Raw genomic sequence first — 15,854 nt, forward strand, 5'->3', positions numbered from 1 at the left:
AACAGGAGTATAACAGGAGTATAACAGTGTGTATAACAGGAGTATAACAGTGTGTATAACAGTGTGTATAACAGGAGTATAACAGTGTGTATAACAGGAGTATAACAGGAGTATAACAGGAGTATAACAGTGTGTATAACACGAGTATAACAGTGTGTATAACAGGAGTATAACAGGAGTATAACAGGAGTATAACAGTGTGTATAACAGGAGTATAACAGTGTGTATAACAGGAGTATAACAGGAGTATAACAGGAGTATAACAGTGTGTATAACAGGAGTATAACAGTGTGTATAACAGGAGTATAACAGGAGTATAACAGTGTGTATAACAGTGTGTATAACAGGAGTATAACAGTGTGTATAACAGGAGTATAACAGTGTGTATAACAGGAGTATAACAGGAGTATAACAGTGTGTATAACAGGAGTATAACAGGAGTATAACAGGAGTATAACAGTGTGTATAACAGGAGTATAACAGGAGTATAACAGTGTGTATAACAGGAGTTATTGGACATTTATGTGGGAAAAACCTTCATAACTAATGATATAATGCATTACTGACATATTTAAACATTTTCAGAAACGCTCTTTATGTTTAAGTTCAAATAATTCAAAGTCATTTATAAAAGCATGACAGAAAATGGCTGCTGACGTCATGAAAAGAGGTAAATAAATAATAAACTGGATGAGTTTTATGGTAATAATGTTTGTTTGTCTGGTTAAATAACCCTTATTTATGAATAAATTCAGCACATGGCTCCCTTTGGGCAGAGCTATAGTTTATATATGTATTTATACTCTATCGCTCTGCCCATAACAGAGCAGCTTTAGTTTGCTGTTACGTGAGCGTGCACGTGGTTGCTCGTGCGTGTCCTTACATGGACGCTCTCCCTTTAGAATTAGAATTTTTTCACCTTTGCTGTGAGTGTGTCAAACGGGATATTTACCGGTATTAAGGGTTAATTAAGAGGAGTATAAACGCATTTATAAAAAAAATCTCAGAGCCTGACAGGCTGAAGGAACGCGCCGTTGTACGTGCTCGTGACGTCATGACGCAACATCAGCTGTTGACAGACGGCGGCTGGCTGTTGTCGACCTCCGGCCGCTCTGAATGCAGACTCGCCGACTCTCGGCTGTCACCGTGGCTCTGCTCGCACGCGCATGTTGTTTGCGGACCGCGCGGTAACGGAACATATGCTGCTATGAGTGCTTTGTGTCGCCTGGTTCACGGAGGGCTGCTGAGCCGCTCTGCGGGCCGCCTGCTGCCCGCGCGCCAGCTCGGGACGCCTCCCACGGTCCGGACGGCCAGTTCATCCAGGTATCCCCGCTAGCTTCCCGGCTAACTGGTGCCCTCTACCAGCCCGCACTGCAGCGTGGTGCGGGGGTGCTGGCTGGAAATGACAGCCCTCCGTTGTTGTCGTCAGACAATCAGTCATTTGTATCGCTGCAAAATTGCAAATTGTCCCATTTGTGTCGCTTTTGTGTGTTTGTTGAGCGTTAACTGCACAGTTTTACACCAATGACATTCAGACGCACAGTTAGCATGATGGTAAACCTGGATCTGGGCTCGGATCGCACTTCCAAACAGATTTTAGATGAAGGCCTTGTTTCATAGTGTTAGCTCCTGCAGCTAAATAAAACCCAAACCCGTGTGAGGAATATATGGGATGCATGGAAGCAGCTTAGGCAGCTAATGCTTTGTGCAAACTGTGAATATTTGACATTTATCGAACAAAATGATACTTTCTTATCTCATCACACCGTGTCATCGCATTCAGGGTGAGTTCAATGTGCCTTTCTTTCAGAGCAGAGTTATAATTTAAGGTCACAAAACCATAATATTAAAAAAAAATGATAGAATGAGCAGAGAAATTATGTTTTTATATAAAAAAATGTGTTTATTAGCTTTTTTTTAAAGGAAATTTAAAGGTCATGGCTGCAACAGCTACATTTATGGCATTAATTATGCAAAAACACAGAATCTGCACCCATTATTCTTCTGGCAGTTAGCTCAACGTGAGATATTAGGATGCTGAGCGAGTTCTTTCAGATGAATGTAATCTGAAGCTGTTGCATGAGCTGCAACCAGCAGGTGGAAGCACAGCAGTCCCCACAAAAGAAGATTCACCGGAGCTGTCCTGATGCCCTCCTTTAATGGGACGGGCTAAAAAGTTCTGCTTTTTACTGGGATTGAAGCATTTCTGTTCCCTGAACGTTTAATTTTCTCAACGTTTCCTCTTCTCTGCGACATTTTATTCATGGATTCATTCTTTTTCCCCTCAGTGCCGTCAACTTGACCTACGATGTGTTCGACGGGAAGGGAGAGAGCACTCCCCTGGTGTTCCTACACGGCCTGTTTGGCAGTAAATCCAACTTCCACTCCATAGCCAAGTCTTTGGTGCAGCGCACGGGCCGAAAGGTAATGCAATGAAGAAAATTCCCCCCTGCATGTGAAACAGTGTGTAAAAACTCTGCTGCGTCCTTTTCCCCCCAGTCCAAGAGTCTTAACTGTCCTTTGTCCAGTCAGGTGTTGACTGTAGATGCCCGTAACCACGGCAACAGCCCTCACAACCCCGTGCTGACCTACGAGGCGATGAGCAATGATCTGAAACACCTCCTCGGTCAGCTGCACATCGAGAAGTGCGTCCTGATCGGCCACAGCATGGGAGGAAAGACTGCCATGACCACCGCTCTGACGCAGGTATTTCACCCTTTCCTGGTCACTCCCCTTTGCTCGTCCTGCCGGGGATGTTTGCACCTTAGCTCTGGCTATATTCAAATAAATCGGCCCGGCTCGGTTTTAGATGGAGCTGGGGAAAGGTCAGCAGTCTTTGGACAAATGAGACTAAAGTCTGAGGCTGACAGGAAGGAAACTCTGTGGATAAGGCTGTGAATGACTCCTGGTTTGAAGCATTAAGCAGGCGGGGGCAGAGAGGAGATGGCCTCTTCTCCTCCCTGGCTGTTAGCACAAACTCTAAACCGTAGGTTTGGCATTCAGAGCGTTGCATGGACAGGTTCCTCCTGCACCTGTGATCTGATCCAGCTGCAGCTCCCAGCTTCAGATCCTCTGATCAGCAGCTACTGATGGCTTCAGAGGAGACTCGTTTCCAAGCTGTTGGACCTAGAATGTGGGATGAATTTCCACTTATCTTGGATCCCTTGACTCTGTCGATGCTTTTTAAAAAAGCTTTCTGGCACTGGTGTGTTTTTAAATGGTTCCTTCCTGTGGAAGCTGCTGCTTAAATACATTTTACTTACTTACTCATGTTGAGATGAAGCCTGAACGGTGGGCCGAGGTTACACTGACAGCTGCAAGCAGCAGCTTCTGTCCTCCTTAAGATGCAGCTTCATCATTTAACGATGGAGGAAAGAGAAGAACAGGAAGTGTTGGTCTGCAGGAGGTCATCTGCAGCTGATACTCAGTAACACTCAGCACGATGCATGTGAGGATTCATTTTCCATTACAACCAGAAGGGAGGGGCTTCGAATGCTAAAGGTAGAGGGGGTGCAGTTTGGGATGAGTGAAGGCCGAAGGTGGGAGTGAGGAGTTATTTATGAGGGCAGTGAAGGTCGATGCCCAGACGCTTCCTTTAAGAGGAGGGATGGACAGAAGAGTTGTTCCTGGGAGCAGATTTGGTGCCAACAGGGAGGAATTCAGTGGAAATGGATGCTATGCTCCCTGAAATCACTGCCTGGAGGGAGAAGGTCGAGGATTAGTTGCTCAGTTCCAGGTTTCAGGCTGATTTCTTTCTGCTTTTCCCTTGAAAAGAAGGGCTCACAGTAACTTTAACTGAGACATTTCTAAAAGTCTAACCTGAAAACGGTGAAGAGCTGAAAGATCCATGCTGTCTGCAGTTTTCATTTCCCCGGTAACATGCCTGTCTGTTTGCAGCCCTCTTTAGTGGAGAGGCTGGTGGTCGTGGACATCAGTCCAGCTCAGTCTCCCACGCGCACCAACTTCCGCTATTACATCCAGGCCATGCAGGACATGAAGATCTCCACTGACATCCCCCGCTCCACTGCCAGGCGAATGGCTGAGGATCAGCTGCGCAGCTTGGTCAAGGTCTGCTCTCTCTGTGCTTCTGATTCTCTTTTCTGTAATAAATAAGCTGAATACGCGGCTTCTTTTCTGTAATAAATAAGCTGAATTCGCGGCCTCTTTTCTGTAATAAACGACTGAATTCGCGGCTTCTTTTCTGTAATAAACGGCCGAATTCGCGGCCTTGTTTCTGTAATAAACGGCTGAATTCGCGGCTTCTTTTCTGTAATAAACTGCCGAATTCGCGGCCTCTTTTCCGTAATAAACGGCCGAATTCGCGGCCTTGTTTCTGTAATAAACGGCTGAATTCGCGGCTTCTTTTCTGTAATAAACGGCTGAATTCGCGGCCTCTTTTCTGTAATAAACGGCCGAATTTGCGGCTTCTTTTCTGTAATAAACGGCCGAATTCGCGGCTTCTTTTCCGTAATAAACGGCTGAATTCGCGGCTTCTTTTCTGTAATAAACGGCCGAATTCGCGGCTTCTTTTCTGTAATAAACGGCCGAATTCGCGGCTTCTTTTCCGTAATAAACGGCTGAATTCGCGGCTTCTTTTCTGTAATAAACGGCCGAATTCGCGGCTTCTTTTCCGTAATAAACGGCCGAATTCGCGGCTTCTTTTCCGTAATAAACGGCTGAATTCGCGGCTTCTTTTCCGTAATAAACGGCTGAATTCGCGGCTTCTTTTCCGTAATAAACGGCTGAATTCGCGGCCTCTTTTCTGTAATAAACGGCTGAATTCGCGGCCTCTTTTCTGTAATAAACGGCTGAATTCGCGGCTTCTTTTCTATAATAAACGGCTGAATTCGCGGCTTCTTTTCTGCAATAAACGGCTGAATTCGTGGCTTCGCTCTGCAATAAACGGCTGAATTCGCGGCTTCTTTTCTGCAATAAACGGCTGAATTCGCGGCTTCTTTTCTGCAATAAACGGCCGAATTCGCGGCTTCTTTTCTGTAATAAACGGCCGAATTCGCGGCTTCTTTTCTGTAATAAACGGCTGAATTCGCGGCTTCTTTTCTGTAATAAACGGCTGAATTCGCGGCTTCTTTTCTGTAATAAACGGCTGAATTCGCGGCTTCTTTTCTGTAACAAACGGCTGAATTCGCGGCTTCTTTTCTGTAATAAACGGCGGAATTCGCGGCTTCTTTTCCGTAATAAACGGCTGAATTCGCGGCCTCTTTTCTGCAATAAACGGCTGAATTCGTGGCTTCGCTCTGCAATAAACGGCTGAATTCGCGGCTTCTTTTCTGCAATAAACGGCTGAATTCGCGGCTTCTTTTCTGTAATAAACGGCCGAATTCGCGGCTTCTTTTCCGTAATAAACGGCCGAATTCGCGGCTTCTTTTCTGCAATAAACGGCTGAATTCGTGGCTTCTTTTCTGTAATAAACAGCTGAATTCGTGGCTTCTTTTCCGTAATAAACGGCTGAATTCGCGGCTTCTTTTCCCTAACAAACGGCTGAATTCGCGGCCTCTTTTCTGTAATAAACGGCCGAATTCGCGGCTTCTTTTCCGTAATAAACGGCCGAATTCGCGGCTTCTTTTCTGTAATAAACGGCCGAATTCGCGGCTTCTTTTCCGTAATAAACGGCCGAATTCGCGGCTTCTTTTCCGTAATAAACGGCTGAATTTGCGGCTTCTTTTCCGTAATAAACGGCTGAATTCGCGGCTTCTTTTCTGTAATAAACGGCTGAATTCGCGGCTTCTTTTCTGTAATAAACAGCCGAATTCGCGGCTTCTTTTCTGTAATAAACGGCTGAATTCGCGGCTTCTTTTCCGTAATAAACGGCTGAATACGCGGCTTCTTTTCTGTAATAAACGGCCGAATTTGCGGCTTCTTTTCTGTAATAAACGGCCGAATTCGCGGCTTCTTTTCTGTAATAAACGGCCGAATTCGCGGCTTCTTTTCTGTAATAAACGGCTGAATTTGCGGCTTCTTTTCTGTAATAAACGTCCGAATTTGTGGCTTCTTTTCTGTAATAAACGGCTGAATTCGTGGCTTCTTTTCTGTAATAAACGGCTGAATTCGCGGCCTCTTTTCTGTAATAAACGGCTGAATTCGCGGCTTCTTTTCTGCAATAAACGGCTGAATTCGTGGCTTCGCTCTGCAATAAACGGCTGAATTCGCGGCTTCTTTTCTGTAATAAACGGCCGAATTCGCGGCTTCGCTCTGCAATAAACGGCTGAATTCATGGCTTCTTTTCCGTAACAAACGGCTGAATTCGCGGCTTCTTTTCCGTAATAAACGGCTGAATTCGCGGCTTCTTTTCTGTAATAAACGGCCGAATTCACGGCTTCTTTTCTGTAATAAACGGCTGAATTCGCGGCTTCTTTTCTGTAATAAACGGCTGAATTCGCGGCTTCTTTTCTGCAATAAACGGCTGAATTCGCGGCTTCTTTTCTGTAATAAACGGCTGAATTCGCGGCTTCTTTTCTGCAATAAACGGCTGAATTCGCGGCTTCTTTTCTGTAATAAACGGCTGAATTCGCGGCTTCTTTTCTGTAATAAACGGCCGAATTCGCGGCCTCTTTTCTGTAATAAACGGCCGAATTCACGGCTTCTTTTCTGTAATAAATGGCCGAATTTGTGGCTTCTTTTCTGTAATAAACGGCTGAATTCGCGGCCTCTTTTCTGTAATAAATAAGCCGAATTCGCGGCTTCTTTTCCGTAATAAACGGCTGAATTCGCGGCTTCTTTTCTGTAATAAACTGCTGAATTCGCGGCTTCTTTTCTGTAATAAACGGCTGAATTCGCGGCTTCTTTTCTGTAATAAACGGCTGAATTCGCGGCTTCTTTTCTGTAATAAACGGCTGAATTTGCGGCTTCTTTTCTGTAATAAACGGCTGAATTTGTGGCTTCTTTTCCGTAATAAACGGCTGAATTCGCGGCCTCTTTTCTGTAATAAACGGCTGAATTCGCGGCTTCTTTTCTATAATAAACGGCTGAATTCGCGGCTTCTTTTCTGCAATAAACGGCTGAATTCGTGGCTTCGCTCTGCAATAAACGGCTGAATTCGCGGCTTCTTTTCTGCAATAAACGGCTGAATTCGCGGCTTCTTTTCTGCAATAAACGGCCGAATTCGCGGCTTCTTTTCTGTAATAAACGGCCGAATTCGCGGCTTCTTTTCTGTAATAAACGGCTGAATTCGCGGCTTCTTTTCTGTAATAAACGGCTGAATTCGCGGCTTCTTTTCTGTAACAAACGGCTGAATTCGCGGCTTCTTTTCTGTAACAAACGGCTGAATTCGCGGCTTCTTTTCTGTAATAAACGGCGGAATTCGCGGCTTCTTTTCCGTAATAAACGGCTGAATTCGCGGCCTCTTTTCTGAAATAAACGGCTGAATTCGTGGCTTCGCTCTGCAATAAACGGCTGAATTCGCGGCTTCTTTTCTGCAATAAACGGCTGAATTCGCGGCTTCTTTTCTGTAATAAACGGCCGAATTCGCGGCTTCTTTTCCGTAATAAACGGCTGAATTCGTGGCTTCTTTTCTGTAATAAACGGCTGAATTCGCGGCTTCTTTTCCGTAATAAACGGCCGAATTCGCGGCTTCTTTTCCGTAATAAACGGCTGAATTCGCGGCTTCTTTTCCGTAATAAACGGCTGAATTCGCGGCTTCTTTTCTGTAATAAACGGCTGAATTCGCGGCTTCTTTTCTGTAATAAACGGCTGAATTCGCGGCTTCTTTTCTGTAATAAACGGCTGAATTCGCGGCTTCTTTTCTGTAATAAACGGCTGAATTTGCGGCTTCTTTTCTGTAACAAAAGGCTGAATTTGCGGCTTCTTTTCTGTAACAAACGGCTGAATTCGCGGCTTCTTTTCTGTAATAAACGGCGGAATTCGCGGCTTCTTTTCTGTAATAAACGGCTGAATTTGCGGCTTCTTTTCTGTAACAAAAGGCTGAATTTGCGGCTTCTTTTCTGTAACAAACGGCTGAATTCGCGGCTTCTTTTCTGTAATAAACGGCGGAATTCGCGGCTTCTTTTCTGTAATAAACGGCTGAATACGCGGCTTCTTTTCTGTAATAAACGGCCGAATTCATGGCTTCGCTCTGTCCCTCAGGAGCACTCGGTGCGCCAGTTCTTGCTGACTAACCTGGTGGAGCAGAACGGACACTACAGCTGGAGGGTTAACTTGGAGGCCATTGCGGCGCACCTTGAAGAAATCATGAGTTTTCCCAGCTTCAACACCGTCTATGAGGGGCCGACACTGTTCCTGGGTGGAGCCAGTTCTGCTTATATCAGGTAATAAAGGGGCGCAGTGTTCGTTTCATATGTGCTGGGAAGGCAACATGTTGCAGCCTTAAAGGGGAACTCCGGTGTTTTTAAACCTTATTTCTAGCATGAAATACGTTCATCTGCTCACCGAGAACAGTTTGGTGAAAGTCGGCGTCCTTCAGAAGATATTTAGATAACTGGAGATCCATATAACGGAGTGAACGGGGCTTAGAGGATGCAGCCTCTAAATAAGGCATTATCTGTCTTTATTTCACCAATACTTTAAGAAGAATGAATGAATGAACGTGTGCCATAGCTCTGTTAGCTCATAGCTGCTGTGTTGTTATTATTGGGGGCTATCGGGGGGCTTATAGAGGGCTTTCTACTCACTCGTCTGCTTGGATGACGTCATTTACGCCCGCTGCTCGTCTAAATCTGATAAATATCCTGCCATGTTGCTCAAAACTATCAGCAGCAAACTCTGTGTGAAGTTAGCCGACTGTCACAGAGCACGGAGTGAATAAGCTGTGCTGCAGGGGGGCGTGTGGATGAAGTGGTCCCAGTAGAGTGCCTGTGTAGAAATCCCTCCGTTAGCTCTCCTATAGCTGCAAGTAGCCACATAACAGCAGCTATGAGCTAACAGCAGCTATGAGCTAACAGCAGCTATGAGCTAACAGAGCTATGAGCTAACAGAGCTATGAGCTAACAGCAGCTATGAGCTAACAGCAGCTATGAGCTAACAGAGCTATGAGCTAACAGCAGCTATGAGCTAACAGAGCTATGAGCTAACAGAGCTATGAGCTAACAGCAGCTATGAGCTAACAGAGCTATGAACTAACAGAGCTATGAGCTAACAGCAGCTATGAGCTAACAGCAGCTATGAGCTAACAGAGCTATGAGCTAACAGCAGCTATGAGCTAACAGAGCTATGAGCTAACAGCAGCTATGAGCTAACAGAGCTATAGCACACGTTCATTCATTCTTCTTAAAGTGAACATAAACTAAAAGAACACTTTTATTCTCCTCTTAATATTCTGCAACAACCCGAACAGGAAGATTTGCTCCGTATAGATTAGATTAAGCAGGATTGTGGGCTGGAGCCACCATGGTGTCTGTGTGAAAAGCCTTAAATTGAAGTTTTTAGCCTTAAATGTTGCCGTATAAATGCTTAAATACTCGGTTAAGTCTGCAGATGAGCCTCCTCTGATAAAATTCCCTTCTTTGACTTTTTCCCTCCTGGTTTCAGCTCCGAGGATTACCCAGAAATCCAGAGGCTGTTCCCCTGCGCCGACATCCAGTACATCCCAGACGCCAGCCACTGGATACACGCAGACAAACCCTTAGACTTCATCAGCTCCATCAGCTCCTTCCTCCAGTCTTAGCTGCCTGCAGCCTGCTCCTCAGAACTTTTTAATGCTCAGCACCTCTTGGCGTCCTCTCGCCCAAACCCGAAGATGAGAGTTTAGCATCTTCGGCACGACCGAGTGGCGCCATTAACGATGCTAATATTCGCCAACACTGGACCAAACTCACTCTTCTGCAGAAGTCATTCTTACCTTTGAACTTTATCAGTTAGCGTAGCGCATTTTAGGGTTTATTTAGTCCCTCTCTCTGCCAGACAGGTAGCGTTGCCAGGCAACAGCATCTCCAGTTTAACACAATGCGTCTAACCCAAAGAACTTCTCACTTGCTCTCTGCTTTCTCTCTGCTGATACATTAACGGTGGTGCTGTGGAGGTGGCTGCAGGCCGAGTGCAGCCGGGCGCTGCTGAGGTGGAGCAGGATGAGGCTGGAGGTGCAGAAGCTCCTGCTGGACTAAAGGAGGAACGAGCAAAGCTTGTGGGGACGTTGTGCTCAGAGGCTGCAGGGGGGGGGCTCCTCCTCTGTCCATCTGCTGGAAACCCTGTTACTTTCTGTTTCTATGCCAACACAAACGTATGAAACCGAGCAGAAGCTGCAGTATTAGCACAAACTGTTTCCTGGATCTCTCAGGTTACACGCTGGTTGTCCCCCCCCCCCCCCCCGTGGTGATGTCGTTGTGTCTGTCAGTCCTTTCCGTGTTTGATGAAGCGATGTTTTACCAGTTTACTCTTTGTATCTCACCGTAATGCACAGCGCTGCGTGGCTAAAGCTCAGCTGTAGTTGTCCTGTATTTAAAGGGTTCTGTCACTTCTGACTCGGTCCAGGAGGGAAACTGTGTGACGAAGCAGGGTGTGTCCATTTGTATGTGCCTCTTTTATGGAGAGCTCCTTTTCCATTTCTGTAGACTTTACATAGAAAAAGAAGCTTGTTCTGTAGACCTTAGATTGGCAGCTGGGTTGCCAGTTTGAGCTGAATTAACAGTTAGTCTCTAGATGTTTAGCGCTGTACGTGTTTTATGTTGTTAGATGTTAATATAGAGTCATTTTATTCTTTTTGTATGAAGCTCCAGCTGGTGGAAGGTCCCCCCCCCCCCCACAGGGAGTTACTGGCCCTGTGGCACGTGATGAATAGATGGTCAGGGCTTGGGTAGTGAAACAGGAAGTGTCTGCCAGCAGCGAGCTGCAGGAAGACTGGACCGGGGTTCTGGACCCTCTTTGACTATGAAGCATGCCTTTTCTGGTGTCATCAGGTGTTACCTTGCTGTGCTGTATATTTCTATATATTTCTATGTATATATATATATATAAACTGAGTTTGTTGGCACTTATTCTAAATATTGGCTGATATACAATTAAAAAACTGTACCGTTTGCATATAGAAGTGGATTATATATATTGTTGGGAATATTAGAGAATAAAATGGCTGAAATCTTCAAGAGTTTTTCATCTTTTTTCCATGCAACAAGCAGAGATCTGCAGGCAAGCAGCTTTTCAGTAAAACCCTCCATTTATTGGCAAAGTTTGAAAGCTTTTATTTACAGGGACATGTTGTACATGAATGATCCAAAGCTGGTTTCCCAAGATTATACTGAAAATCTTTGAATACTTGCATAAAAAGTGCTGCATCTGGCACCCAAAGAGGAGCATTTTTTAATTTCTTTAACTGGCTGTTGGTCCTCCTCCCTCACTGAAACATGCAGAATAAACCAAGGTGCAGGTGCTGCTGACTGCTCAGGTGAGTTTGTGCTCTAGAGCTCTGCCTCAGCTCAGCTGCAGCTGCAGCTCTGAGTCACTCAGGCTCAGACTCAGAATCAGTCCCAGAGAAACTTTCCCTTTCAGCAGTTATTCCTCCTCCTTCACTACAGTGAGCCAACTAAAAGCCCCATGTGAGAGCAGCGCAGCCCAGAAAGCGTTCCCAGTGTGAAACCACGAGTTAATCGAGTGACACGACCTGGAAGCCGTCATTTCTGCCCCTCGCCTCCTGCTCGGGGGCAGCTTGGTCTCCGTGCCGACCGCTCTTGCCCTTCTTCAGCTTGTCCATCCAGTGGCGTGTGGTGGGGGAAGAGGGAGGCAGGAAGATGTGGCTGGAGCTGACTGTGGGGGGGGTGGGTGCAGACAGCGGGAAGCTGGGCGGCCGCTGGATGGGGGGCTTGTTGTTTCTCCTCAGGAGGCCCAGGCGGGAGGTCTTCTTCTGGGCCTGCTCTGCCTGCTGCTGACTGTACACCTGCTGCTGGAGAAGCCGCTGAAAGTCGTCCTGAAGCAAGAGAAGAAAGTAAATCAGCTTCTCCACAGCAGTGTGGGGGGGGCAATAAAGCAGACTGCAGGCATGTGGGAGTGAGATTTACTGCACACTTTGGCTGCTGACACATGTATCCTCCCTGCTACTACATGAAGAGGAGTGGGAGGGGGCAGAATTCAGCTTTGTGTTTGAAATAAACTAAATGAATAAAATTCAGCTTGAAATAAATGAGCAGAGAGGCATGAAGGTGTCTGAAAACACGTCTGAAACATGCAGGAACCCGTCGGCTCGGTCCACTTCTGTTCAGCAGGGATGATTATGAGTGATGGACAGGATGAATCTGACGTTATTTGGCCCTTTGGACGCGGTCTTAATGACAGTAAAGATTCTTTAAGGTGAGATTAAACCCTCGGTTCTCTAAAAGTTGCCTTCGTTTAGCAGAAACCTGCAGCTTTCAGAGACGGCAACATATTCAGAAGCCTCAGTTATGGGAAGGGAAACGATGGCAAACCGTGAGTCTCAGGGAACAGCTGTGCTGATCTTTGTTTGAAACCTTCAGAGACTGTGAGGTTTTCACTTTGGGCTTTTGAGCTTAAAAAACGGCGGGTTCTGCAGGGTTCTGCAGGGTTCTGCAGGGTTCTGCAGGGTTCTGCAGGGTTCTGCAGGGTTCTGCAGGGTTCTGCAGGGTTCTGCAGGATTCTGCAGGGTTCTGCAGGGTTCTGCAGGGTTCTGCAGGGTTCTGCAGGGAGCTGCAGGGAGCTGAGACCTTTCCTGCCTGTACTTTGTTACTGTGTGTTCACCCTTTCCTTCCCCTCTCTGTTAAACCCGGTTTACCTTCCAGGCCTCCAGCTCCAGAGACAGCTCCAGGCGCTTCTGTGCCGCCTCCAGCAGATGATTATTCAGCGCCATCATCTCCGTCTTGCTCCGCAGAACCTCGCCCTCCATCGCCTTCTTCCTGCACGGCAGGGGGGGGGAAACAGTTACTCATCTCTGAGAATAGCCTCGGCTTCCTGTAAGTCTGGGGTCACGGTTAGGTTAGTCACTGAGAGGGACTCACTTCTCTATGGCTTCGTCTCTGTCCCTCAGCGCCTGCTGCAGGATGGCGGCGTCCTCTGCTCCATGCTCCCCGGGTTTGAGCTCCTGAGTGGAAACGAGGAGAGGCGGCAGGTTACTCCCTCTTATCGGTCTTTTCACCGGATTACGATCTAAAGCCAGACTTTCTTTAAATGTTTCTGTAAACGTGTCACAGCTGAAGGGTGCAGTTATTTCTGATCTACTTCTCAAATACTGTGTTGAGCAGAGAAGAAGAGAATGAGCCTTTTATAATGAACAGGTGAAAACATCTGGAATTAGACCGATCCCACAGCCGGTACCAGGTCAGAACCGAGGTGCTGAGTGCTCTAACAGCTGAGTTTTAACACTATTCCCATCGATGCTGAAGCTTTTCAATCTTTTTTTGGTCTGCATAAGGTTAAGAACATCTGTGACTCCTTAAAGAACTCCAGATAATAAGAACCTGAGCCTTTCCACCCTCCGTGTAAATGATTTTCCTTTGGCAAACACTCCATTCAAATCAACAGAAACTCCAGCTGAAGGGGGGGTGGGACAGGTGGTTCCCCACCTGTTTGGTGTGGCTGATTGCCAGTTTACGGGCCACGTTCTGCAGCTGGCTCAGGGCAGCATCCAGGCCGTTTGGCCCATCAGAGGAACCAGGCGGGCCGGACCCAGGCGGGCCGGACCCAGGCTCCATCAGCGGGTGCAGCAGCCTTAAAATGGACAGAACCTCCTCTGTGACCTGGGATAGAAGAAGGAAGCTGTTATCAGCGGCTGTAGGAGAGCCCCGGCCCTGACTGTGACCCTTACCCTCTCCCTGTGGTGGCTCCAGCCCACTCCATCTCTGCCCTCCTGCAGTCGGTCCACCTGAGCCTTGAGCTTGATGCTCCGCCTCCTTGACAGCTCCACCTCCCGGCGCACTTCTTTAAGCTGTTCGAGAAGGAAAGGGAGAATATTCTGTCAGAATGTTCAAGAAGGCACGCCGACATTTAATCCCAGGGCCGGACAGAGAGTACAGCCTCACGCTTTTATGCAAACAGAAACTGCTTATCTGGCCTCCAGACCAAAGAATCCGGTCGCTCCGGCTGAGGAGAGATTCAGCAAACAAGAATGCATTCACACAAGCTGCCTCAGAGACACGAGATAAGCACTTCATCAGCACGTCTCCAGCTTTACGCCACAAATCAGCGGAGACAAAGCGCCCCTAAAGTCATTCATCATCACATTCACAGCAGTTTTACTGCCAGATACTGTGGGAAACTCTTCTGTGGCTTTCCTTTTCCAGCCTTTGTTGGGAGACGGTTGAGGCTCCTGCTGGTAGTTCAGGTCTAACGAGCCGGTCTGCAGCAGATCTAATGAAGGATTCACCTTAAAGCTTTAACAGATTGATCGTCCTACCGTGTCTGAGACGTGTCCCAGTGTTCTGCGTCTGCCGAGCGTCCTGCCAGTCCTTATCAGGTCAGGTAGGCTCCCGTCGAAGAAGCACCGCTGGAAAGGGCTGCCTCCCACCCCGCCGCCTGCTTCTGAGCTGGACGGGTCCGGTTCCCCCTCTGGGGCCAGCTCCCCGGGACCGTCTTTCTCCTCGGACCCTGTGGCGTCGCCAACCAGCTCGCTTTCATCCTCATCTTTCACATTCAGATCACTGAGGAGGCAGGAGCTGGACAACAGGCTGCCACAGGTCAGGTCCTCCTGCTCCCGGCCATCTCCAGGCTCCAGCAGAACCTCTGGTTCTGTCATGAAGACATTCGGTTCTGCTGGCAGGACGGTGGGTCGGTAACATGCCGACCTGCTCCGGAGCGAGCCCAGCTGTCGGTCCTCCAGCCTGTTCAGGGAAGAGTGGAGCCGTTGGCTGCAGGTGACCCGAGGTTTCAGCTGCTCATTGAGGACTGAGAAAGGCTGAGAGAAGTCCATGATCAGCCCGGCAGAGGAAGCCACAATAAAAGCTGCAACTGGACTTTGGAAGACTATAAAACCAGGAGGAGGGAGGAGGAAGAGCGGAATGTCGCTGAACTTGTTGTACCTGAAGTGTGTGCCTCCTCACAGGTTCCCAGCATGACACCATGTGATGTCATCGGAGGCTGTGGCTTCAGGCCTGGGCTGTCCTCCTCCTCCTGAGTCTCTGCACAAAGAGAAAGAGTGCAGACACATCAGAGCAGCTGATAAAAGGCCTTCTGCTCCTGTGGTGGGATCACATTGTTCAGTCCAACTCAAAGATTAGAGGGAAAGAGCGCTGAAGGCAGCGATTCAAGCTCGCTGTCACAGCAAATGGATGCTGTGCCTTCAGCAGAACCCAAACCACACTCCGGGTTAGTCATCGGTTTATTTCTGCTGTGGGGAAAACACCAGTTATCGTCATTTTCCTGCAACGGGACGCTGACTGTTGGTGACAAATCCTCCGCTCCTACACATGAGCAGAGATGAGTCGGCATGAGTCATTTTCATTCCTAATCATCTTATTTAAGACGTTCCCTCCATGATTATAGGCCCAGATTTAGCCCTGATACAGGCTGTGTTCTAGAAAAAGCTCTGCATCAAACTCTGAAAGCACCTCCAGCAGAGGAAAGTCAGCCACCTTTAAAAGAGGGAATATCCAGAAGGTAAAGTAATGCACATTTTGGGCCTGTGACACAGGTCAAACCGGCCTGCATCGTTACCCCCGGTGCAAAAGGTGTCACTCCGTGTTTTATGAATGATGAGGACATTTTAGTAGGATGGGGGGAGAATTCATCCCCAGAACTGAGACAGAAAATGTACCAATATCTGTTATCCTGTTGCAGAATTTATCGCTTTCAAGTCTCAAAGAATGGAGTCAACTTTCACTTCAACTTACTTTGCCAGGCTGGTTTTATAAAAGACTGTTTTCACATTTTAAGGAAGCATCGATGTTTGCGTCTTTAAGACTTTGAAAACAAGCTAAGTTAGCAGAAAGTTAGCTTCGCTAAGCGTC

At 47.3% G+C, this 15,854-nt stretch overlaps 2 protein-coding genes across 2 annotated transcripts; one reads left to right on the forward strand and one right to left on the reverse strand.

Annotated features, from left to right (window-relative positions):
* The first annotated feature begins 1,072 nt into the window (after positions 1–1,072).
* On the forward strand, positions 1,073–11,034 carry abhd11 (abhydrolase domain containing 11). Its single transcript, XM_072375371.1, has 6 exons — positions 1,073–1,323; positions 2,289–2,424; positions 2,533–2,706; positions 3,898–4,068; positions 8,101–8,282; positions 9,502–11,034. Exons 1-6 carry the CDS (start codon positions 1,208–1,210, stop codon positions 9,635–9,637), a joined length of 915 nt encoding a protein of 304 aa, XP_072231472.1. The 5' UTR covers positions 1,073–1,207; the 3' UTR covers positions 9,638–11,034.
* Positions 11,035–11,420: 386 nt separating this feature from the next.
* bicdl2l (bicaudal-D-related protein 2-like) lies at positions 11,421–14,887 on the reverse strand. Its single transcript, XM_072374710.1, has 6 exons — positions 14,306–14,887; positions 13,718–13,837; positions 13,476–13,649; positions 12,912–12,994; positions 12,689–12,809; positions 11,421–11,869 (listed from the first exon to the last, which is right to left on the reverse strand). Exons 1-6 carry the CDS (start codon positions 14,816–14,818, stop codon positions 11,549–11,551), a joined length of 1,332 nt encoding a protein of 443 aa, XP_072230811.1. The 5' UTR covers positions 14,819–14,887; the 3' UTR covers positions 11,421–11,548.
* Between the last annotated feature and the right edge of the window lie 967 nt (positions 14,888–15,854).

Source organism: Leuresthes tenuis, unplaced genomic scaffold (assembly GCF_036924035.1).
Source record: "Leuresthes tenuis unplaced genomic scaffold, fLeuTen1.0.hap1 SCAF_21, whole genome shotgun sequence".
Taxonomy (NCBI): Eukaryota; Metazoa; Chordata; class Actinopteri; order Atheriniformes; family Atherinopsidae; genus Leuresthes; species Leuresthes tenuis.